We start from the raw sequence: 23602 nt of genomic DNA on the forward strand, positions 1-23602 counted from the left end.
AAGAAAAGTCATTGATTATAAAATATAATAATCATAAAAGGTTCAAAACATTGTTTTCTGTGCAGCTATACCTCTTACCTTTGATTTATAGCCATCAAAAGAACGGAGTTATCGTTCTAATCAAAATTTGCCTATCATGATTGACGCGTAATCTTAACTGATGCAAATGGCTTTAGCATTTCCGTTGCACCGACTTATAAAAGACTCCACTGAAAGCATTGAAACCATAGTACTTTCACTACACTGAACCAATCAACATGAAGTTGCTTATTGTTTTAGCTCTCGCATTGGCTGCAGCCTCTGCAACTCCGGTTTACGAAAAGACCGCTTTCATCGAGGACTTACCAGAGTCTCCAGTTTTGGGTGGACGCATCACCAATGGTGATTATGCTTGGGATGGCTTGGTACCCTATCAAGCTGGTTTACTTATATCGAAGAATTCAGGCAATTACTGGTGTGGTGGTTCCTTGATTGGCTCAAATTGGATTCTGACTGCCGCTCACTGCACAGATGAGTAAGTTACAGCTTTTGATAATGAAAATTTCCAATTGCAAATATTAATTTTTATCCTTATAGGGCTCACACCATCACCGTCTACTTGGGTAGCGTTGTACGTTCCAATGGCAACCAATATGCAACCACCATCCACTCCCAGGATATCCACCAGCACCCCAATTACAACTCTAATACTCTGGATAACGACGTCACTCTCGTGTGGATCCACTCTGTTTCCTTCTCTGGCAACATTCAAGCCATCAGACTGCCATCTTTCAACCAATACAGCAACTATGAGGGTCAATGGGCTACCGCATCTGGCTGGGGTGGCACTTCGGGCAACAACCAAGACCATTTGCAATACGTCAGTGTTCAGGTGATCTCCAACAGCGAATGCGCTAGCGTCTATGGCAGCAGCACTGTCACTGACAACACCATCTGTGTTTCCACAAACGGCGGACGTTCGACTTGCGGTGGTGACTCTGGTGGCCCATTGGCTGTGGACAACAACCAAGTGTTGATTGGTGTGACTTCATTCGTTGCTGCCGCCGGTTGCACCGCTGGTCTGCCATCTGGTTTCCAACGTGTCAGCCGCCATTTGGACTGGATCCGTGGTGTCACCGGTATTGCATACTACTAAATTCTATGACATATTGCGAAGATACTAAATAAAATTTTCCAGCAGAAAACGATAAGATTATGCCTTTTCTTTATATCTCCAGGGTTTTCAAAATAATTGGCTAATCATAATGAAAGTAAATGGGAATGAGTTTTTTATGTTGTATTGTTCCAAAAACTTATATAATCGGTCCACTCATAACTCGCACACATATATCAGAGTGCACGAAACTCATTTATAGATAAAAAGATATATGCACTCACCCCTCAGTCTCCACAGCAGAAACAAGCTCTTTTTCTCCCCTGAAATAATCTGTTCTGATGATATACTTATATGTATATAAGGAGCGAAGAGAACTCAAAAAAAAAGCGAAGGGAATTTCATCAGAAAATTTAACCAAGAGCTAGTATAACTAGCTAAGTTAAGTTAAGCTCAAAGCTAATTTTTATAGTGATAATTCCCATCTATCCAGAAAGAAAACAAACTCAAGAACCAAGAATTGAACCCTATAAAGTATATACATGAAGGATCAGTACGACGAGCTGAGTTGATATAGTCATGCCCATTTGTCCATCTGTCGGTATATATGTACGTCAACTAGTCCTTCTGTGTTTGCTATATCGATCTGAAATTTTGCACTTGTCCTTTGTTAGAGCCGCCGATTTCGGACAACTGCAACATATAGCTTCCATACGAGCTCAATGATAGGAATTAAGTTCTTGCATGGACAATTTTTTCATTTTAAAGTATATAATTATGAAGTTTGGCAAAAGTTAGTGCTTAAAGTAATAATGTAATCTCCGAAGAAATTGTTTAGATCGGACCACTATAGCGAATATCTGCTGTACAAACTGAACGATCGGATACAGTGCTTGTATGGAAAGTTTTTTCATTTGAACAGATATCTTCAAGAAATTTGGCATGATGTATTGCCTAAAGCAATAATGCAATCTTGAAGAAATTGTTCACTTCGGATCCCTATAGCATATAGCTGTCATACAAACTAAACGATCGGAATCAAGTCCTTTTTCTTTGTTCTTGTTTTGTTTTGATTTTGTGTATTCATTTTTCTATTGCGTCTCCGCCTCAAGTCGCTAAGGGACCGTGGTTGTCTGCACATGCAGTAGGTTATGCAAGGGTTAACACAAGTCCTCATGGGAGATTGAGTAAAGAGTTAGCCAGGAGCTAATTAGGAGTTCTCTCAACTGAACCCATACTGCCAATTTAATGGGGATGGGCTTTGAACGTACTTGAAGACTTGCCAGGATTTTAATGGCACAAAGACGGCTGTGATACAAATTTAATTTTTTCAGTATACCTTAATCAGAATTTCACTGGTCTCTAATCCTAAAGTGCCCGAGCACAGGGTAGTTCTCTCCGTGCATATGTACAAATGCACACAATTGGGGATATTTTTATTTTCGATGTGGCGTCCTCCGTCGTCCTGTTGCCTCCATCTCATTGATAGATATTCCCTCGAAGCAGCCCCTTAGAGGTTGTTGATGCTTATTCCAAGCATCTATTCCCCTCCAGATAGCATTCCTTAATTGCAGCGGTACCCTGCTTTGCAGTCCGTCAATTCCGTCCATGGGAAATTCAGACGGTATTTTGGCGGCACTTCCCCAAGTAAATGGTCCATTATGAGGTTAGTAAAGACGTTTGTCGAATCGGGAATTTTCGCAAGAAGACTGTACCATCAAGATCCCTATGGATTTTAAGAAACAATCGCGGCTGTTGCATTGTCAATTCAGGTAAATCCAAAGGTTTCGACTCGGAGTTCGGAATTTTGCCAAACAATTATTGAAGTGAACGAAGAAGATAACTTGATAAATTGCCTGTTTATCTCTCATGACGCCCATTTTGAAAACAGGAAACTCCACTTTTCGCTGGCTTACAAGGTCACCTTAACTGACTGCACCCAACTTTTTTACGGGGTTATGTCAAGCAAGAGTTGTACAAAACAAAATCTTGACATTGGAATGAATTGATAATTGAGGCAATCCCGAATTCAAGCCTTCAGGCCGCAATCAATAATTTTCTAATTAATTAGGTGTTGCATTTTTGAGGCTGAGCATAATTTTTAAATATATTTATTAATTAAAAAAAAAATTTTGCCATACAAAAAAATGTAAATGGAATGCATTGATATACTAATGTGCATATATAGGGTGATCCATTTCGAGGTTCCCTACTTTTTTAAAGAAAAAATAAAGAAACTTCAAGTTTAATGAGGAATTTTTATTATCATTCGAAAGAACATTTTGAAAACTTTAATTTTTGAACATTATCTCTATCAAATGTTGGCCGCGGCTATGTCTCAGATGGTCCATCCGTTGAGTCCAATTTTCGATGACTCGAATGACACGCGTGATGTTTTGCTCCAAAGCCTTAATCGAAACGGAATTTTCCACGTAAAAAAATCTAACGGTGTGATACCATACGATCTTGGTGGCCAATCGACTAGCCCAAAATGTGAAATTATCTGCTCCCCGAAGCGTTCTGTCAATAAATCCATTCATTGATGCGATGTGCGGCGAAGTGGCGCCGTCTTGTTGAAATCAAATGTCGCCGAGATCACGAGCTTCAATTTCAGGCATCAAATAGTAAGTAATCATGGCGTGTTAACGGTCGCCATTGACGGTTACGTTTTCACCGGCATCAATTTTGAAGAAAACCCCAAAACGTTATTTTTTCTAGATGAAATAATAGTTCTTGAATCTCCTCAGGTTGCTCTTTGTCCCAAATACTGCAACTTTGCTTGTTTACATACAAATAGAGCTTTAAATGGGCCTCATCGCTGATCAAAACGGCGCCTGAATCGACTTTCCACGGTCATCGTGTACTTTCTTAGCTACGTCTGCTATATTTTCTTCATTGCGTGCTGAATGTAATGTATTCGGTCAAATATTATCCAATAACGAATGCGTAATGCAGTTGAACGATTAGTAAATGCTGTTCAGACGTAAGTCGTTCCATGGTAAAATGCCAAACAATACTGAACAAAAATAATATGACACGCGTGATCTGTTAAAGAAAGGCTATTCAAAAAAGTACCACTACTTGAAACACTCTTCATAACTCTAGATCCATCTCGATAACATTTAGCCGTAAAACAAAATAGTTAAGTGGACAACACTATTTTACTATGAAATAACCTTTCGCGGATGCTCGCAAAACACAAAATACCCGCAAATTTATGAATGAAATCCGCTTTGCTGGAATAATGTGTACCGAGTAGTAAGTTATAGGGTTGTAAATAACACTCCTATTTATAGATTATTTTGATTTAATGTTTGTGTTCAAATAAATTGTTATCGATCTGTCGAAAGGTGAATGTTTGTTGCTTTAAACTGCTTAATCATTTGAGTAGTTAGCTCCATGTTATCGATACTCTTGGGACTGTACATACCAGTTAATTACCAAAATTTATTCTGATAACAAAAGAGTTAAGAAGGGCTGAATTCAGGTGCACCCGAATATTATATGTATTGTAGAGTAATGGTATAGGATGGAATTTAAGAGGGAGATTATGAGCAGAATATGGCAAATATAAATATAAATATAAATATAAATATAAAATAGGTCAAGTTGTTAGAGAGATATGCTTGAGATGGGTGCTATGCTTATTATAACCTTTTGAACCGATCCACACCAAAAATGCTCTCTTAATCGTTTGGCAGTTCCCACCATATCAAGGTGTGATAAAACAAACGACTTTTAACCTTTAAGCTGTGGCAAATCTAATTTTGAATAAATAAAGGGACCAGCATGAAAATCTCACTTATTCGAATGTGTCTCAAAATCCGCAAGAAAAAACAATAAATTCATGTCTTTACAGGGCAAAGAGAGGCAATTGATTATAAAATACAATAATCATAAAAAGTTCAAAGCGTTGTTAGCTTTGCAGCTATACAACCACTTAACTTTGATTTATAGCCACCGAGAAAATAGAGTAATCGTTCTAATCAAAATTTGCCTATCATGATTGACGCGTAATCTTAACTGATGCAAATGGCCTTAGCATTTCCGTTGCACCGACTTATAAAAGACTCCACTAAAAGCATTGAAACCATAGTATTTTCACTACTCTGAACCAATCAACATGAAGTTTCTAGTTGTCTTAGCACTCCTTGTGGCTGCAGCCACTGCAACTCCGGTCTACCAAAAAACAGCTTTCATCGAGGACTTACCAGAGTCTCCCGTCTTGGGTGGACGCATCACCAATGGTGACTACGCATGGGATGGTTTGGTTCCCTATCAAGCAGGTTTACTTATATCGAAGAATTCAGGCAATTACTGGTGTGGTGGTTCCTTGATTGGCTCAAATTGGATTCTGACTGCCGCTCACTGCACAGATGAGTAAGTTACAGCTTTTGATAATGAAAATTTCCAATTACAAATATTAATTTTTATCCTTATAGGGCTCACACCATCACCGTCTACTTGGGTAGCGTTGTACGTTCCAATGGCAACCAATATGCAACCACCATCCACTCCCAGGATATCCACCAGCACCCCAATTACAACTCTAATACTCTGGATAACGACGTCACTCTCGTGTGGATCCACTCTGTTTCCTTCTCTGGCAACATTCAAGCCATCAGACTGCCATCTTTCAACCAATACAGCAACTATGAGGGTCAATGGGCTACCGCATCTGGCTGGGGTGGCACTTCGGGCAACAACCAAGACCATTTGCAATACGTCAGTGTTCAGGTGATCTCCAACAGCGAATGCGCTAGCGTCTATGGCAGCAGCACTGTCACTGACAACACCATCTGCGTTTCCACAAACGGCGGACGTTCGACTTGCGGTGGTGACTCTGGTGGCCCATTGGCTGTGGACAACAACCAAGTGTTGATTGGTGTGACTTCATTCGTTGCTGCCGCCGGTTGCACCGCTGGTCTGCCATCTGGTTTCCAACGTGTCAGCCGCCATTTGGACTGGATCCGTGGTGTCACCGGTATTGCATACTACTAAATTCTATGACATATTGCGAAGATACTAAATAAAATTTTCAAGCAGAAAACGATAAAATTATGTCTTTTCTTTATATCTCCAGGGTTTTCAAAATAATTGGCTAATCATAATGAAAGTAAATGGGTATGAGTTTTTTATGTTGTATTGTTCCAAAAATTATATAATCGGTCCACTCATAACTTGTACACATAGGTAAGAGTGCGAGAAATTCATTTACTCGTATATTTAAAAATATCAGTGCTCTTACTCCTCAGTCTCCACAGAAGACACAGCTCTTTTAGTCCCTTGAATTAAACTGTTCTGATGATATAAAAGAAACGAAGAGAACTAAAAAAAGTTCGAAGATGGGCAAAATCGGGAAAGGAATTTCACAACTCAAAATAAAGATATTAACTCGCATGAGCAAACGCAATTGTTTTGGAAAAGTGGGCATGGCTACTAAGGAACGTTTCGATGACCCCTGTACAGTTCTGATAATTCCCATACAAAGGTTATCTATCCAGAAAGAAAACAAACTCAGGAAGAGTAAAACCCAATGAAATATATACATAAACGTTCGTATGACGAGCTGAGTTGATATAGGCACGTCAGTCTGTCCGTATGACTGTCTGTATATACGTGAACCAGTACCTCAATTTTTGATATTGATATATCGATCTTTTGCACTTGTCTTATTTCTTGCCAAGAGGCTGCTCATTTGTCAGAGCCGTCGATTTCGGACAAGTGTACCATATATGTACATAGCTTCCATACGAACGAAATTGCGGGGGTTCCAAGAATTTAAACTCTCAACGTTTCAGTACTTCTTTCAACCCAAAATTAGTTTCTATCTAAATAATTCAAAGCAAGTAAGTAGCATAAAATACTTAGTTTATACCACTTGTCGATAAATCAAGTGGGTTCACAATTTTCATCATAATATTTGAGTGCAAAATGTTTTAACTATTGTCATAAGTATTTCTGGTATGCCCTAAACGGATTCTTGTTATTATTAGTAATTTTGTCAGATAATACCTTTGCCTTTGCATTGAGTTACAAAATGGTTCTGTTTGTCCAGTTATCCGGAATAACTGATGTTTTGGGTTGAATTGTATGAGCAGCTTATGTGGACTTAGGGAGTGTAAATTTTTTAGGATTTCTAGTTGCTTTATTAAAAGAAATTTTATGTTTAATTATCGGTAAGCTATAATTTGAACTATGTGACGGATATTATGCATTATTAGCCTTCAGAAGCCGGTGAATTTATCTTATTTTCGGCATGGTTAACTAGGAATGCTCTACTCTTCCTGAGATTGTTTCCTTTCCGGATAAAATGAAATTATCGCTAAATAAAACTAGCTTTGAGCTTTACTTAGCTTAGCTTTATTGGGTACAGAGGTCATCAGAAACTTTCCAAGTGATATTAGCTCAAGGCTCAATTGGCTGTGTTATGTGTTGGGATAACATTTTTTGGAAGTGTTTTCCGATGCCTTTCTGAAGGTAACATATATATATATATGTATATATACATATATATTTAATTTATGATATTTTCTTGATGATTAACATCTTGTGTCTATTATGGAGGCTGAATTTAGCTTTTGAAATGTAAATGAGTTTCTTGCACTCTGATCTAAATGTATGGAGTTATGAAAGAACCGATTATATAAATTTTTTGAACAATTCTACTTAAAAACTCAATCCCATTTGCTTTCACTATGATTATCCAATTATTTTGAAAACCCTGGAGATATAAAGAAAAGGCATAATTTTATCGTTTTCTGCTTGAAAATTTTATTTAGTATCTTCGCAATATGTCATCGAATTTAGTAGTATGCAATACCGGTGACACCACGGATCCAGTCCAAATGGCGGCTGACACGTTGGAAACCAGATGGCAGACCAGCGGTGCAACCGGCGGCAGCAACGAATGAAGTCACACCAATCAACACTTGGTTGTTGTCCACAGCCAATGGGCCACCAGAGTCACCACCGCAAGTCGAACGTCCGCCGTTTGTGGAAACACAGATGGTGTTGTCAGTGACAGTGCTGCTGCCATAGACGCTAGCGCATTCGCTGTTGGAAATAACCTGAACACTGACGTATTGCAAATGGTCTTGGTTGTTGCCCGAAGTGCCACCCCAGCCAGATGCGGTAGCCCATTGACCCTCATAGTTGCTGTATTGGTTGAAAGATGGCAGTCTGATGGCTTGAATGTTGCCAGAGAAGGAAACAGAGTGGATCCACACGAGAGTGACGTCGTTATCCAGAGTATTAGAGTTGTAATTGGGGTGCTGGTGGATATCCTGGGAGTGGATGGTGGTTGCATATTGGTTGCCATTGGAACGTACAACGCTACCCAAGTAGACGGTGATGGTGTGAGCCCTATAAGGATAAAAATTAATATTTGTAATTGGAAATTTTCATTATCAAAAGCTGTAACTTACTCATCTGTGCAGTGAGCGGCAGTCAGAATCCAATTTGAGCCAATCAAGGAACCACCACACCAGTAATTGCCTGAATTCTTCGATATAAGTAAACCTGCTTGATAGGGAACCAAACCATCCCATGCGTAGTCACCATTGGTGATGCGTCCACCCAAAACTGGAGACTCTGGTAAGTCCTCGATAAAAGCTGTTTTTTGGTAGACCGGAGTTGCAGAGGCTGCAGCCACAAGAAGTGCTAAGACAACTAGAAACTTCATGTTGATTGGTTCAGTGTAGTGGAAATACTATGGTTTCAATGCTTTTAGTGGAGTCTTTTATAAGTCGGTGCAACGGAAATGCTAAAGCCATTTGCATCAGTTAAGATTACGCGTCAATCATGATAGGCAAATTTTGATTAGAACGATTACTCTATTTTCTCGGTGGCTATAAATCAAAGTTAAGTGGTTGTATAGCTGCAAAGCTAACAACGCTTTGAACTTTTTATGATTATTGTATTTTATAATCAATTGCCTCTCTTTGCCCTGTAAAGACATGAATTTATTGTTTTTTCTTGCAGATTTTGAAACACATTCGAATAAGTGAGATTTTCATGCTGGTCCCTTTATTTATTCAAAATTAGATTTGCCACAGCTTAAAGGTTAAAAGTCGTTTGTTTTATCACACCTTGATATGGTGGGTCACTTTAGAAAATGGTAGTATTTCCGAAATAGCAAGAAAAATGTAATGGTCATATTTGATGCTATTCAAAGTGTTAGAACTGCCAAACGATTCGATCTAAGAAACAATTAAATGAGTGATAAGAGAGCATTTTTGGTGTGGATCGGTTCAAAAGGTTGTAATAAGCATAGCACCCATCTCAAGCATATCTCTCTAACAACTTGACCTATTTTATATTTATATTTGCCATATTCTGCTCATAATCTCCCTCTTAAATTCCATCCTATACCATTATTCTACAATACATATAATATTCGGGTGCACCTGAATTCAGCCCTTCTTAACTCTTTTGTTATCAGAATAAATTTTGGTAATTAACTGGTATGTACCCTCCCAAGAGTATCGATAACATGGAGCAACTACTCAAATGATTAAGCTGTTTAAAGCAACAAACATTCACCTTTTGACAGATCGATAACAGTTTATTTGAATACAAACAGTAAATCAAAATAATCTATAAATAGGAGTGTTATTTACAACCCTATAACTTACTACTCGGTACACATTATTCCAGCAAAGCGGATTTCATTCATAAATTTGCGGGTATTTTGTGTTTCTTTTTTATACACTCGTAACATCTTGCCACAGAGTATAACAGTTTTATTGACATAATTATTTTGTTTTCCATTTGTATTATTTGTGGCTTGTGAATAAATAAGTTCGTGCATAAAATGCGAGTGGCAGATGTAGAGTTTCTCGAAAAGTGTTGATCAACGGTTCAAAAATAAAGCAGTTGCCGTAAGAAACGTAGCAGTGAAGCTGGAAGAGATTTTCAATATTAGCCAAATAAAGCCAAAGGTATGATGTCAGAGAAGCAACCGCAGCCTATAGTTGAAAGCAACAATCAACCGACTGAGTAGTCCCAGGCCACCGCATTTAAACAACCCGCCACCAGTGCTGCAGAAACCCGATCCGCCGTATGTATACGTAATGGAAAAGCCAAACAGTGACGCCGGAGAAGCCGAGGAGACCCGACGATCGTCAAAAATCGACAAAAGGTTTCGCAAAAACTGACGACTTAGAAAAGCCAATAGAAAAGGTCAACACCAAAATCATGCCAAAAAGATCAACTGAAGCTGTAACTTATATAGTAAGCCAACAGCTAAGCGCACTTCTACGCTAGCTAGAAAGGGCGAAGCGGCAACCCCGAACTTCTTCGAATCTCAAAAGAACTAATTAAAAGAGAGTGCATCATTAGCCGACTTCAAAGCAAAGGCCACAGTAGAAATTAGAGACCTCGAGTCCCTAATGACAAAATAATAGAAAGTGCTCTTGTAGAATTAGTGCCTGAAAATAAACATCTCTCCACCCAATACCAGACAGAAGAGGGCAATAGACAGTCATATCTGCAATGTTAAAAAATGATTTTTGATGTTTCCCAAATATAAAATAAATATAAATATCTCTAACTTCCCACTTGACTGAATAAGAGGCATCTGCTATCCCTTTTCTAAAGTCAAAATCGCTTGATACGAGAAAAGGGTTCTCCCAAGCGGCGGAGCCATTAAATATGCGACACTTTTTCCTCGCGTTCGCTCATTTTAACTTCTGCTCTAGAATTACAGCCGTTGAATACGAAATCCATGTTCAATAGCAATTTCAGGAAGGACTGAGTTCCTATATTACAATGTGTTTTTAAAAATCACTCCAGAAATTAATTATCAGAAATTATTTACCTCACAAGATATTACGAACGAAACATAAAAAAAAATCGTATTTCAATATATGATATAGTTTATATCCTGATTCTAACCAAGGTGTACAGGTGTGTCACTATCGGAAAAGTGGCTCAACTACTTCCTTATCAGTCGGTGAATAATGAACAAAGCATCATCTGAATCAAAAACCTTGAATTTTCTTACCAGGTTTGTCTTTATAATTCCCAATGCATGTGTAGATTCCCATAGAACTTCATACCAGCACACGAGAGTTTTCATATGCGCATTTGATCAGCCATTCTTCACCCATACCATTATGCTAACCATTTGGTACAGAAAAGCAATTAATGCGACTTCAAATTGCATACTTATAGGATGAGGATTGAGCTATTTCCTACATAACTCTTACCAGTGCCTTTAAAACTGTTCACAGTGATACTCAAAGTATGAAAGCGCTAAATTGCGTTTGCTGCAACCGTTTGGGTCAACAGAAACCAAGGAAGCCTACTTAGAACGTTACGTGCCAAAGGCTTTTTAATGATCAGTGGGACGAGATGAGTTGATTTAGACATGTTCCTCTCTGTCTGTATATTCGCGAACTAGTCCCTCAGTTTTTGAGATGTCAAACTGAAATTTTTGCAGCACAAGTTAACGTTCACATACATATATGATGATACCTGCGAAAACTGTAAAAAACAGAAATTTCAAGATCGATTATCAAGCTTAGATATGTTATTTTTTGCACGAGAAATCCCCTCGCTTAAGATTCCTCATTAAATTAAATCAGAGAAAGTCGGAAGTCCCGAGATGACCCATGGCAGTTGGGTCGACGTCATTGGAACGAACCCGCCATTTTAGCCAAGGTGTCAGTCCAGGCAGGCAGCATTTCTAAAATGTATAGGGAATGTTTCTACGTCAACAACTTAGGTGATCAATCTACATAAAGGCTTATACGTTCTCTGCTCTAATTCAATTTTATCCCATCTAACTATTTACCTCGATAAACTTTAATTTGTCGAATTCATTCGCGAATTCCCTTGTATTAGCATACAATGTTCCAACGATAGTTAGCTGGAAGTAGACCAATTGTCCATTGTAATATTCCTGTTACTTCCATAAGCCGGTTTGGTAAGCTCTTTGACGAAGTACTCAGCGATTGGTTTTTTTGTGATGTTAGTCCCTTTAAGGATAGTTTCCAGCTCTCAATAAATGTAAAAACTTCAACTAAAAAAACGCTTAAGAAATCGTCAAGAAAATTTCCTGCGGTAAATTTTCTTATACTAGTATGCAGCTCTGAATAAACTAGTACGAGTACTAATTTTTAATAATTTTTTTCAATAAAATGCGAATTTAGCTACGCTGGTTTCTTGAAGGAAAAACAAAATAATCGTTAAATTCATCTTAAATTAGTTAAAATCATTATTATGAAGTATAGTTCATGGTGATACGTGAATACAGAGCCGAAGAGATAAAACGAGCGAAGAGATATTAGTAGCCCTAATCTGTTTGGTTGTTAGTCGAATCGACTGACTTATGGGTAACACAAAGGAAGAATTTCTATCCAAGAGAGTTTTATGGATTTTGGATCAACCCCACAACCTAACTGAACCCTTTAGCCATAATTTGATAGATATTTAAATAATCAAAAAAATCATTATAAATAAAATCATATATGCTAAAACAAAACTGAAATATTTAGTAGGAATTGTAAGCATACAGCAATTTATATTTCCTGTCAAATTTTAAGAATTTCGTTTATTAGTAAGAGATGCCAGTTTTCTCTTTAATCCAATTGAGGTAGCTAGTCACACGAATGAAACCAGCTGGAGCGCCAGATTGGCAACCGGCACTCGATACGAACGAAGTAACGCCGACAAGCACACCATCGGATTCCAAAGCCAATGGGCCACCAGAATCACCTTGGCAGGTGGACGTACCGCTAGGGGTAGATACACAGATGGTGTTGGCCGTTACAACTTGTGTGCCATAAGCAGCAGAACAGACCGAATTAGCTATGATCGGGAGACGAGCGTAATTCAAAGATGAAGAAGTCGACGACGCTGAAACAGAAACAAGTTTATACTAACCACAAATAACGATACATGGTTGAATATAGAGACTTACTGTCGGTGGTGCGGCCCCAGCCTGAAGCGATAGCATAGCTGCCAGCGTAGGTAGCGTACGATGAAGAGATCGAAGGCAATTTAATAGCGGATATATCGCTAGTGTAAGTCACAGCAGGGATCTTAATCAATGTAATATCATTGGCAAGAGTTTTGGAGTCATAGCCGGTGTGTTGGTAGATAGAGCTGGAGGTAACAGTGTACTTGACTTTATATGCAGTACGTGTAGTGCTGCCCAAATAAACGATCACCTGAGTAACTCTATGAAAATAATTTAAGAAAAAAACTTAAAGATTGAATAATTCATGATAATGTTTAGCTTCGCTTACTGGTCAGAGCAGTGAGCTGCTGTTAAAACCCAAGTTGGGCCGATGAGGGAACCACCGCACCAATAATTTCCTGTGCTGCGAGTTAGCGTCAAACCGGCTTGATGAGGAAATTGTCCAGTCGCAGCAATGTTGCCGTTGGTAATTCGACCGGATAAAACTGGTGATGTTGGCAAATCCTCTATGAAAGCAGGCTTCTCAAAAGCATTGTCCACATCTTCATTGCCAGACGACTGATCGGGAACGATGTAAGCCGAGGCAACAGCCAAGGATAAAACGAGTGCGATGAATACCTTCATTTTTATCGGGGATACGTTGTATGAGCAACTGATGTTACTTGTTGTGAGCAAATCATTTTATAGGCAAAGATAAAGTTGGTCGTTCGTAACCATAAATAATACCATTCAATGATTATATGATAAGCCTATCGCATATAAATCGATTAAAGAATATTGTAAATTTAAATGATAATATAATGGATGCCATTAACTGTATATTTACAAACGTGTACGAGTTTTCGGATTTACCAATTATATAAAAAGAGGTCTTATGGTTATGAACAGATTTATATGATCAATAATAGGGAATCTTTCGTGTCTTTCGTATTTTTTGTGTTAATGTATTACCAGAAAGTCTAATTATAGAGTATTCCCCATAGTTAATACTATTATTTTTTGTGAAGATAGATAAATTACATTATAATAGACAAATCAATTTTGTATTTTTTTTTTTTTCATTTTCAAATTGATTAAATTTCTATACTTCTGATTTTTTTTAGCAACGTTAGAAATTATAAAGAATGTCCCATTGCTTGCAATCACAAAAATTCTGATAGTAAAGCATTTAAATAGTGAATACCACCCTTATCTTGAAAACTAATATTTTTACTACTGTGCTTTTTTTAAGTTTCAGATGCGGTTTTAGTTTTTTGTATTTCAGCTATTTTTTAATTTACCTAAACTAAAGCGAATGCTGTTACTTTAGTCTCTACTCAGTCATATTTTTTAACTGTTCAACAGAACTAATATTTTCGGGTTCGACTGTAAGATAACAGCAGTGTAGCTGTCTCATTTGACATTTACTTTTCTTGACGTGAACCTGCAATATTTAAGATATGCGTTCAGAAATTTTGTTGTTAACTACATAAGTTGAGATAACTATATAAAACTAAGATTATGTATATATAAATCGGGTATATAACATACTTTTATTTAGTTCAAAATATTGTGTACGCTTTCGTATTATTTTAAGAATCAGCTGAAAAATAAACGTAACAAGCAGTCTGGCAATCTTTACGCTTGTCTACAGTGCATTCTAAACTGTTGACTGTGTGTCAAAACAGTTTAACGAATTTGTTTGACATTTCAATTCGAGTAGTAAACAGAAATATACCTATGAGTTTTTAACAAATTATGGAACGTATTCTTTCTGGTATAGCGAAAATAAATTTTCAACAAAATTGTGAAGATATTTTGGTTGAAAGTCGGTAAGCAAACTGAAATAAATTGCAGCAAGCTTGGTATAAATCGAGGATTTCATTTGCAGTTTGGGTAACATGGCCGATCAATTGCAAGAGATGTCCAGAACCGTAGATACAAACGACGAGTGTAAGAAGAACGATAATACCGCAGAGAGTGATATAGAATCAGATTTGAACAGTTCCGGCGAAACCAACTTATTTGGTGATGATGATGCAGATAGCAGCAGCAGCACTAGCATAGCCGGTGGCAGTCTTTCACAGCGTCGCAATTTGCCGCGTCGTGCTTGCAAAGAAAATAGCTTAAAACTAAAACGACGTTCGATTGTGAAACCAAAACGCCACAGCTCCTCAATGACATGTGATTTTTCTATGCTCCGTCCAGCTGATATACGTAAAATTTACTGCAATAAAAAACTGAAAAGTTTCCGACCCACTTGCTTGGAGACAATTTTTGAAGATCCACAGCCTGAACCGCGCCGCGGCAATGATGCTGTTGCAGCCTGCAATAGTGCATTACGTTTAATTGGTTTACGTAAAATACGACGTTCGTTATCCTGTTCAGATGGTTTGAATACCAATAAAGCTTTAATAAAACAGAGACGTGCTAAAATAAAAAAAGCCTTTGGACGACGAAGTGCTTGCAAAAAGATATCATTACATGATTTCATCGATCGTTTGAATAAAAGTTTCGGCGACGAAGCCGACGTAGAAGATGCGGATCTGGAGACTGACGACAATAATCCACAGGATGTATCAATGGAGGCAGAAATGTGCGCTGTAGCGGCAGATTCTTCACTGTCTGCAGAAGCGACACCAACAAAGACTGATTTCGCAATGCAATTGGGAACGGATTTAGTTGATGCAAATCAGTATAGCAATCCAAAGGTTGATAGGGAGGCGTTATATCTTGTGTCAAATAATTGTGGAACTCTGTCATATTCTTCAGATACCGCAGATACTAGTTTGAGTACTGCATAAGTGAATCATAATTATTTAGAAGTTATACGTTAGTTAGAAATTAGATATATTATACTACATTTTGAGAGTACCAAGTTTAATTGTGAGTGTTATTGAAATTCACTGCCAATTTTGGTTTTTGTTTAAATTACATGTTTCATATCCTTAATATTTTAATTTTGTGAAATTTTTATTCTAAAATCATAATTGAAATTCATTAATTATTCACCAACTTTCCTCATTTAAGACTTAAGATATTGATTGTACGTATTATTTGTGTGTGTTTGCATAATAATATTGATGATGAATGTTTTAATTTGTGTCTTATTACATTTAATCTATTCGTGCAAGAGCATACGATTTTACAAACGTCAACTACTACTAGCATTAAGACAGTTCGTAACGTAATTTCTTCTAAGCTATATTATATAAAGAGTTCCGATTACTTGAAGAATATTTTAAGTGTATTTCACAAAAATATCATAATTTAAATGAATTCATTACAAATATGACTTTGTGCTGAACTTTTCGTTGCAAATTTACAACGTTTCTGCAATTTGTCGCATTTACTGAAGCTCAACAGATATGAAAAGCTAACTACAAAAACAATTCCATGAAAATAAATCAATTTAATACAATTTAATTTACGCTATGTGGATATTTTATGGTTTTGATATCTCTTATGTAATCAACCGATAGGAAAACGATAGATTTGTGAGAATGGCATGTATAAGTGTAACATTTTGTGATACCAAAAGTGTGTTTATATTTGAATTGATTTATACATAATGCAAAGTCTTTGCGATAACTTCGTTTACAAGGAAATATGTTACTCAATGTTAGTTGAAACAAGAAAAAAGTGTGATTTTTATCGAACAGTTTGTATGGCAGCTAAGTATATGCTATAGTGATACGATCTGAAAATTCATTTGAAGCTTATAGCGTTTGCTTATTTCATGCTACATTTCGGGGAGATATCATTTTAAAAGGAAAAGCTTTCTATACAAGAACTTGGTTTTGTTCGATCAGTTTGTATGGCAACTATAATGAATAGTGGTTCGATTTGAACAATTTCTTCGGAGAATATACCGTTGTTTTAAACAATAATTCATGCAAAATTTCGTGAAGATATCAAAATTCTATGACGGATATAATGCATATAAAAAAAAAAGGGCTAAAAGGCGAAATTACCCGTTGGTCCTACAGACTGGCAGCCATAAATCCCGAAAACAATTCAGAGAAACGACAGTGACCCATGCGCAGCTTCGTTCTGGATACTGTAGCAGATTAAACTCCTACTTAATAAGAATACAACCCGACATATCTAATATATGTCCTGCGTGCAATGAGTCTCCGCATGACACTGGCCACCTCTTTGCATGTTCCACCAACCCCCCTCCCTTTGGTTCGACTCCGTCGAAACAGCACGTTTCTTGGGCCTTCCGTTACATAACGTCGACTACAACCTGGCTAAACCTTACCATCCCAACGAGGATTAGGTACCCGTTATAACAACAACAAAACATTCGCATAGCAAATTTGGCTATTTGGTGCATATTTTGCTTGACTTTTACCAATGTATTATAAACAAACGTTAATTAAACAAAACTGTTATGCTCTTTGTGCAACAAATTGTGGGAGTTAGGAAGTGAAAATTGCTTAAAAGTTTATTTTCACATATTTTTATGCGTAAACTATTCCAAATTTTCGGCATTAAAGAGTTAGTAATAAAAATTCTCACACACACTTATGCATATTATGCATACATAATATACACATGCTTGGTAAAGTACTTTGCCATAGTTGATAATTCAGGAAACTTGTTAAGTTTTGTAGAAAACCATTGAAATTTAAGCTTTTACATGAAACATACTTATGAATATGCACTTGCCCCAAATTACATTGCTTGGGATTTACCGTTTTGCCTTGACAAGCACTAAATTACTACGCCTTTTTGCCACGAAATGACTTGAATATGGATTGGCATTCAAAAATTTGAACTTATTGATGCATATTATGATTTCCTGCATGCAAAACATTAGCTACATACTTACAAACATGTAAAATTTGTATATATGAATGCAAGGTAGGTATGCAGGTAGGTTTGGTTGTATATATGTATGTAGGTGGGTAAGTATGTATGTCTGTAGTACATTTGTAAACGATATGCAGATACCTTCAAAGACAACAGGAAGCCTAAAGGCATGTAGCGCATTGAGCATTAATGCAATTGTAGTAGTAATTGTTGTTGTAAATACATGTGTACATGAAGTACAACACCTGGCAGCCTATTATAAGGCAATAAAGTGCATAGTTGTTGTAAATGAAGAACATATTGGATAGTAGAAAAAGTATTTTCGTATTTCTAATCAAACTTCAATAATTAATGAATTTTTATGTTCATGCGCAGCAATTATTTCTTCAAATAATACTTATTGTTGAAATTTACATGTATGCTTGGCGGCAAAAGCCTGCTCGCTGTTGCACTAGTAATCCATTACATTTTTGTCGCGCCGCGCCATAATTACTTAATGCAGACTTGTAGGAATTCGAACTGTGATGTTGGAAAAAGGCAATGAGGCAGCAAATTAAACCAGCAACTTGTTTACTAATAAGTTATTTTGTACAAATTCATCTACTAACAATCACACAAACATTACATTGTATTTATTTGTGGCAATACTGAGGCACCGCAGACCTAGTGACGCAATTTGCAACAACTCAACGAGCGGCTTGACACCAAACTCCAGCGCAGCCACCTTTCAAAGGCATTTCATTCATTCATCAAATGGGAAGCTTACTCTCATTTGATACGTTTGTGGATGTCTGCTGCAGAAATGAGTGTGGTGTGGCATGAAGTTTAGCAAGTGCAACGCGAATGCTCGTAAGAGATTGCTTATGTTTAGGGCTGTTGCAGGCAAGCCGTATCATATTATGATAACTTAATTTATGTACTTGTGAGAAATTTTGTAGTTTATAAAAATAACTGACACAGAGCCGACAGTGCTCAGTCGAAATGCGCGTGTGCAATATAACGGTTCGTAGCTGAAACATATAACGGGCGGCTCTAGTTGCGCGATTGTGTAAAAATACAAACCATCATAACCACACACATACTTTCATGCACATCGACGCGCATGCGCACATTTGCAAGTGCAAGTCAAGTGTGGCAAGTGGCAAATAAAGTTTACTAACGCCGTACCTAGCGAAGTTCAAATTCAATTACACGATTTCGGATACTTTTTTATGAAATGCAGTGAAGTAAAGCGCTACAACAACAAAAAGAGTGTAATAATAGCCTCACAGGCAAAAATAAAGAAAGTCAAACGGTGGTGGCCTTTCGCCTCATAGCGCAAAAAAGTGCTGACAACAACAATCCAAGCATTTAAGTAAACAATAAAAGCGGAAATTGTTAAATAAGTGATGACTTCACACACCAACAAAGTGCCAATGCTTCAAATGCTGCTGCTAACGTGTCTAGTGGAGCGCTACACCGCCACCAGTTGGCGGCAAGTGAAACCAATGTATTTGCTGTCCATGTACGAACCGACCGATGATTATTCTGGTGAGCCGATGGTTTTCAGTTTAGAAGCGGACGCTGACGCAGAAGACGATATGCGGTTGCATCGCACGCCCGCGATGGATCGTATTTTTGGCGGCAGCGTCGCACAACGTCATAGCTTTCCATATCAAGTCGGTTTGTTGTTGCAGCGGCCCAAGGGGCTGTACTGGTGTGGTGGAGCATTGATTTCGGATGAATATGTCTTGACTGCGGCACATTGTGTGGATATGTATGTGGACAATCATATACAGTATAGTAATTAGTGCTGAAAGTAATTTGTTATTCTACTTTTCATATTGCCAACGAAGGGCCAAGCGTGCTTTAGTGTTTCTCGGTGCTCATGAGATTAAAAACGCCAACGAAATGGGCCAAGTACGCATTATGGTTAAGCGTAACAGTTTCATCATATATCCATCGTGGAATCCGCGTCGTCTCAAAGATGACATCGCTTTGGTGCGCTTGCCAGTGCCTATCGAATTTAACGGTAAATATTTGTGACTAAAAATTTTCTTCTTACGGGGTATGATTGCATACAATATTATTCTATATGGGAAAAATCACCTCGAAGCCAACAATAAAAAATTCCTGATTCTCTCTGTGTATCCATAACCACCGCAAGTTAATCTGAACTAGTGTGTAGTGTGTCCAGTCCTTTGTGAAGCCAGATGAAACCGGTCCCCGGGTATGCTTGTTAGAGAAATCAAATCTGCAAAACATTCTTGGATAGCACCAAACTCCTTCAAAAACTTCGGCTCCGGCAGGAATTGTACCTGAACTCTCTCCCTACCGCCTCTCTCATTCATTTCCTATAACCCTCCAGATCTTTAAATTACCCATGAACTGAATTTGTCCCAGATTAGGTGGCTGAAACCTCAGCATGACAGCGGATCACACTTAGACTATTATGTACAATCCTTTGGGAAGCCAAATGAACATGTGTCTTGATCTTTCACAAAATTAATGATTTATTCGCAAGATGAGTACAGTTATTCTTTATTTTTATCCTATATTCAGCGCCGTAGAGAAAAAACCGGTCCCCGGGTGTGATTGTTGGAGAATTGAAATCTGCAAATAAGAGCTTCGGGTCCGGCAGGTACTTTTACCCTCCCGCCTTACTTCATAATTGCTTAAAACCCTCCAAGTTTTTTAATTCTCCATATCGAAGCCACTTATAGGAGCCGTAACAAGGAACCCACAACTCTACGATCTTCTATTCATCTCATAATGATGTGATCATAAACTTTGCTATATCCATAGCCCCTAAAAGCGTTCAGTAATTTATTTTATTCACTTATACATCTCGTCCTTTTACTTCTTCCATTATATTTAATTCAAAGAAATTGTTATTATCAAAGACTTCTACTTATTAATGTTCGCTATATTTTTTGCAGATCGCATACAGCCGATTCCATTGCCGCGTCGCAGTTATGAGTACCAAGACTTTGAAAATAAATTAGCCATCGCTTCCGGCTGGGGACGCTATGCGATGGGCGCGCATGCTATTAGCAACGTGCTACGTTATGTGAGGCTGCGCATAATCGACGGTTGGACCTGCAAACGCAGTTTCCCGCTCTCATATCACAGCACGAATATCTGTACGAGCGGCAAGTATGCGCGTTCCACTTGCAACGGCGATTCTGGCGGTCCACTGGTTGTACGTCGCAAACACACGAAAAAACGTATACTCGTCGGTCTCACATCATTCGGCAGTATTCATGGCTGCAATCTCGGCTATCCGGCGGCATTTACGAAAGTCGCTTCATACCTGGACTGGATTAATGATGAAACCGGCATTGAATTGTGGCACGAATCATCGAACGCGATTGTTTTCAAAAAGATGTTAAAAGATTACGAGCGAAAGCAACGCAGATACAAATACCTAAAGGAGGATTTAACGATGGAAGACGAAGAAGACTGGAATGACAGCACTGAACAGATACCCGAGTTTACACCAACACGCCTGAATCGCCCATCCAGGGTTGGCCGCACGTCGTATACTTTAAGGCCGCCAAGGCAAAGGGTGCGTTATGCGCCGCCAAGAAGTTATCGAAAATATATTTTTTTGTGAGATTTATTTCACTGCAAATAAAGTTGTTTTCCATGATTCATATGATGTACATATATATTTTAGTTTTTTTGAATACCTCGAAAAGCTTTAAGAGCTCTCTTGACCGCTAGCTTGGAAGCATCCCCAATTTCAAAACATAGACTGTAAAACTTTTGAAAGCATTTGCTCTCTGATACGAGGCTAGAGATCAAAATTACTAGATCCATCCTTTCCCTTGGTAAACAAGAAAAACAAGCTTTCAAAAACTGGAACCAGACTCGATTATTTTATCGGACAGAAACTCCAGCCGGGGGAAGCAGAGGAAGAGGAAGGCTTCCACTCCGTTAGAGAGATCAGGTGGAGAAGGAGCTGGCTGAACTTGGTATTTCGGCGCCAAATTGCTAAAACATCTACGCCATTCAAGAAGAAGTAACTGGTACGAATCCAATTAAATTTTTATTGAACGCAAGTATACTATTATACTGCAGACTATCTGTCGCGTTCGCCATTGAAACTTCGAATAAACTTGACAGCTACTTGAAGTAATTTACAATTCACCACCGGATGGTTCGATAAGACCGGCATTGATTTATAGAACCGATAACGAACATAATGATTTCATACATTTGCTTGTGTTCATAATGAATCGTCAATGAAGCTCATAAAATCTGAGATTATCAATAAACTCAATAATAATATCGAAATCCCAAGCAATATTCAACACTTACTCCATATACATACATACATATGTAAATAAGAATCACAGAAAAAAAGTAAATAATATTAAGTGTGTAAATAGTATTAAACAATTTATTGTATTTTCATTTAGTAATATGCAACACCGGTCTTTTCTTCGATCCAATCCAAGTAGGAAGTGATGCGAGTGAACACACCGGGCCAGCCAACCTCACAACCCAAAGCAATACCGAAGGAAGTGGCACCAACCAAAACAGTGCTCTCACCATCATTGTACACCAATGGACCGCCGGAGTCGCCGTTGCAAGTTGAGGTACCGCCAGTTGTCTTGATGCAAATGTTTGTGGATTTAACGGAACCAAGGAACCAACGATTGCATACTGTATTTGACAGTACTGGCACTTCAATCCAACGCAATTTGTCGGTGACTGAGGTAGCAGCTGAATTATTTAAAAAAGAAGAAAAGTTTATGAGTTTTGATTATTAGTCACTTAGTTCAAGATAAAAGTTTAGGTTTAAAGAAATTAATTGTTTGCATAACTTACAATCGGTAATCTTTCCCCATCCAGAGGCGATCACTGCCTGGTCAACATAGCTGTCGTAGCTGGCTGACTTTTTGGGCAAGGCAATTGGTTGAATGTAATCTATGATTTTAAAAATATTTAACAATAAGGTTTAGGTTAAAATCTCGTGCGGGATTACGAACCGTTGAATTCAATTGGAACTGGCAGTTTAATGAGCGAAATATCATTGGTGATCGTGGAGCTAACCCATTCTTCATGCACAATAACATTCTTTGCAGAAACGAAAATGATCTGTTGGTTCTTTTCGGTAGCGTCTGAGATATCCCAAGCACCCAAGTACACATCAACGCCAGTAGTCCTAGGAAATTTGGAATATGTTAGCATTATAATTAACGGCAGAAAAGTCTCGGAGCACAATTACTTACAAAGAGTCTGTGCAATGCGCAGCGGTCAGAACCCAACGATCAGAGATCAAACTGCCACCACACCATGCAGCACCGCCGGACATGTACAATCTCAAACCGACTTGATAGGGGAATTGTTTTTCAGCAGCTATTTCACCGTTGGTAATACGTCCTGTAGGTCCATCGAGGTTCATACGTGGATGATATGGGAGTTTAGGATTCACATGCAGTGGTGGTACATTGGTCCAATCCACTTTATCGGTGGAAGCAATCACGCTGCCAAAAATGCAGACAACTAAGGCAAGTACTAGCTTCATCTTCTATGTTGAACTGAAAGAAACACTGGCGTAGTTTTCAGCACGTTTGCTTTTATACTTCAGAACTAAGTCGACAAATACTTTGAACGATTGTAAAGACCCTCGATAAGATAAATAATAATTTATGCATCCAACCCTATCGAATTATTTATGGCAGAAATCTTATACTGGTTTTAAAGTTATAAATGCTCCATTTAGTTTGAGGTAATGAAGTAGAATTTGGTTGTAAATAAATTTGGTTTAAAACTAAACAATTAATTGATTATTATTG

At 38.0% G+C, this 23602-nt stretch overlaps 5 protein-coding genes across 5 annotated transcripts; 2 read left to right on the top strand and 3 right to left on the bottom strand.

Moving 5' to 3' along the window:
- The first annotated feature begins 251 nt into the window (after positions 1–251).
- LOC126761700 (uncharacterized) lies at positions 252–22046 on the top strand. Its single transcript, XM_050478060.1, has 8 exons — positions 252–514; positions 5536–6082; positions 7907–8085; positions 14890–15791; positions 19263–19572; positions 19652–19827; positions 20735–21363; positions 21924–22046. Exons 1-8 carry the CDS (start codon positions 258–260, stop codon positions 22044–22046), a joined length of 3123 nt encoding a protein of 1040 aa, XP_050334017.1. The 5' UTR covers positions 252–257.
- LOC126762557 (serine protease 1-like) lies at positions 7864–8783 on the bottom strand. Its single transcript, XM_050479391.1, has 2 exons — positions 8521–8783; positions 7864–8458 (listed from the first exon to the last, which is right to left on the bottom strand). Exons 1-2 carry the CDS (start codon positions 8775–8777, stop codon positions 7900–7902), a joined length of 816 nt encoding a protein of 271 aa, XP_050335348.1. The 5' UTR covers positions 8778–8783; the 3' UTR covers positions 7864–7899.
- LOC126762553 (serine protease 1-like) lies at positions 12590–13656 on the bottom strand. The gene is made up of 3 exons (XM_050479386.1): positions 13348–13656; positions 13020–13279; positions 12590–12955 (listed from the first exon to the last, which is right to left on the bottom strand). Exons 1-3 carry the CDS (start codon positions 13641–13643, stop codon positions 12654–12656), a joined length of 858 nt encoding a protein of 285 aa, XP_050335343.1. The 5' UTR covers positions 13644–13656; the 3' UTR covers positions 12590–12653.
- Positions 14698–16424, top strand: LOC126762550 (protein tantalus). Its single transcript, XM_050479383.1, has 2 exons — positions 14698–14830; positions 14890–16424. Exons 1-2 carry the CDS (start codon positions 14757–14759, stop codon positions 15800–15802), a joined length of 987 nt encoding a protein of 328 aa, XP_050335340.1. The 5' UTR covers positions 14698–14756; the 3' UTR covers positions 15803–16424.
- Positions 22047–22173: 127 nt separating the features above from the next.
- LOC126762551 (brachyurin-like) lies at positions 22174–23350 on the bottom strand. The gene is made up of 4 exons (XM_050479384.1): positions 23036–23350; positions 22793–22968; positions 22632–22730; positions 22174–22526 (listed from the first exon to the last, which is right to left on the bottom strand). The coding sequence occupies exons 1-4, from the start codon at positions 23329–23331 to the stop codon at positions 22216–22218; spliced, it is 882 nt and encodes a 293-aa protein (XP_050335341.1). The 5' UTR covers positions 23332–23350; the 3' UTR covers positions 22174–22215.
- Positions 23351–23602: the final 252 nt, after the last annotated feature.

Source organism: Bactrocera neohumeralis, chromosome 6 (assembly GCF_024586455.1).
Source record: "Bactrocera neohumeralis isolate Rockhampton chromosome 6, APGP_CSIRO_Bneo_wtdbg2-racon-allhic-juicebox.fasta_v2, whole genome shotgun sequence".
Lineage (NCBI taxonomy): Eukaryota > Metazoa > Arthropoda > Insecta > Diptera > Tephritidae > Bactrocera > Bactrocera neohumeralis.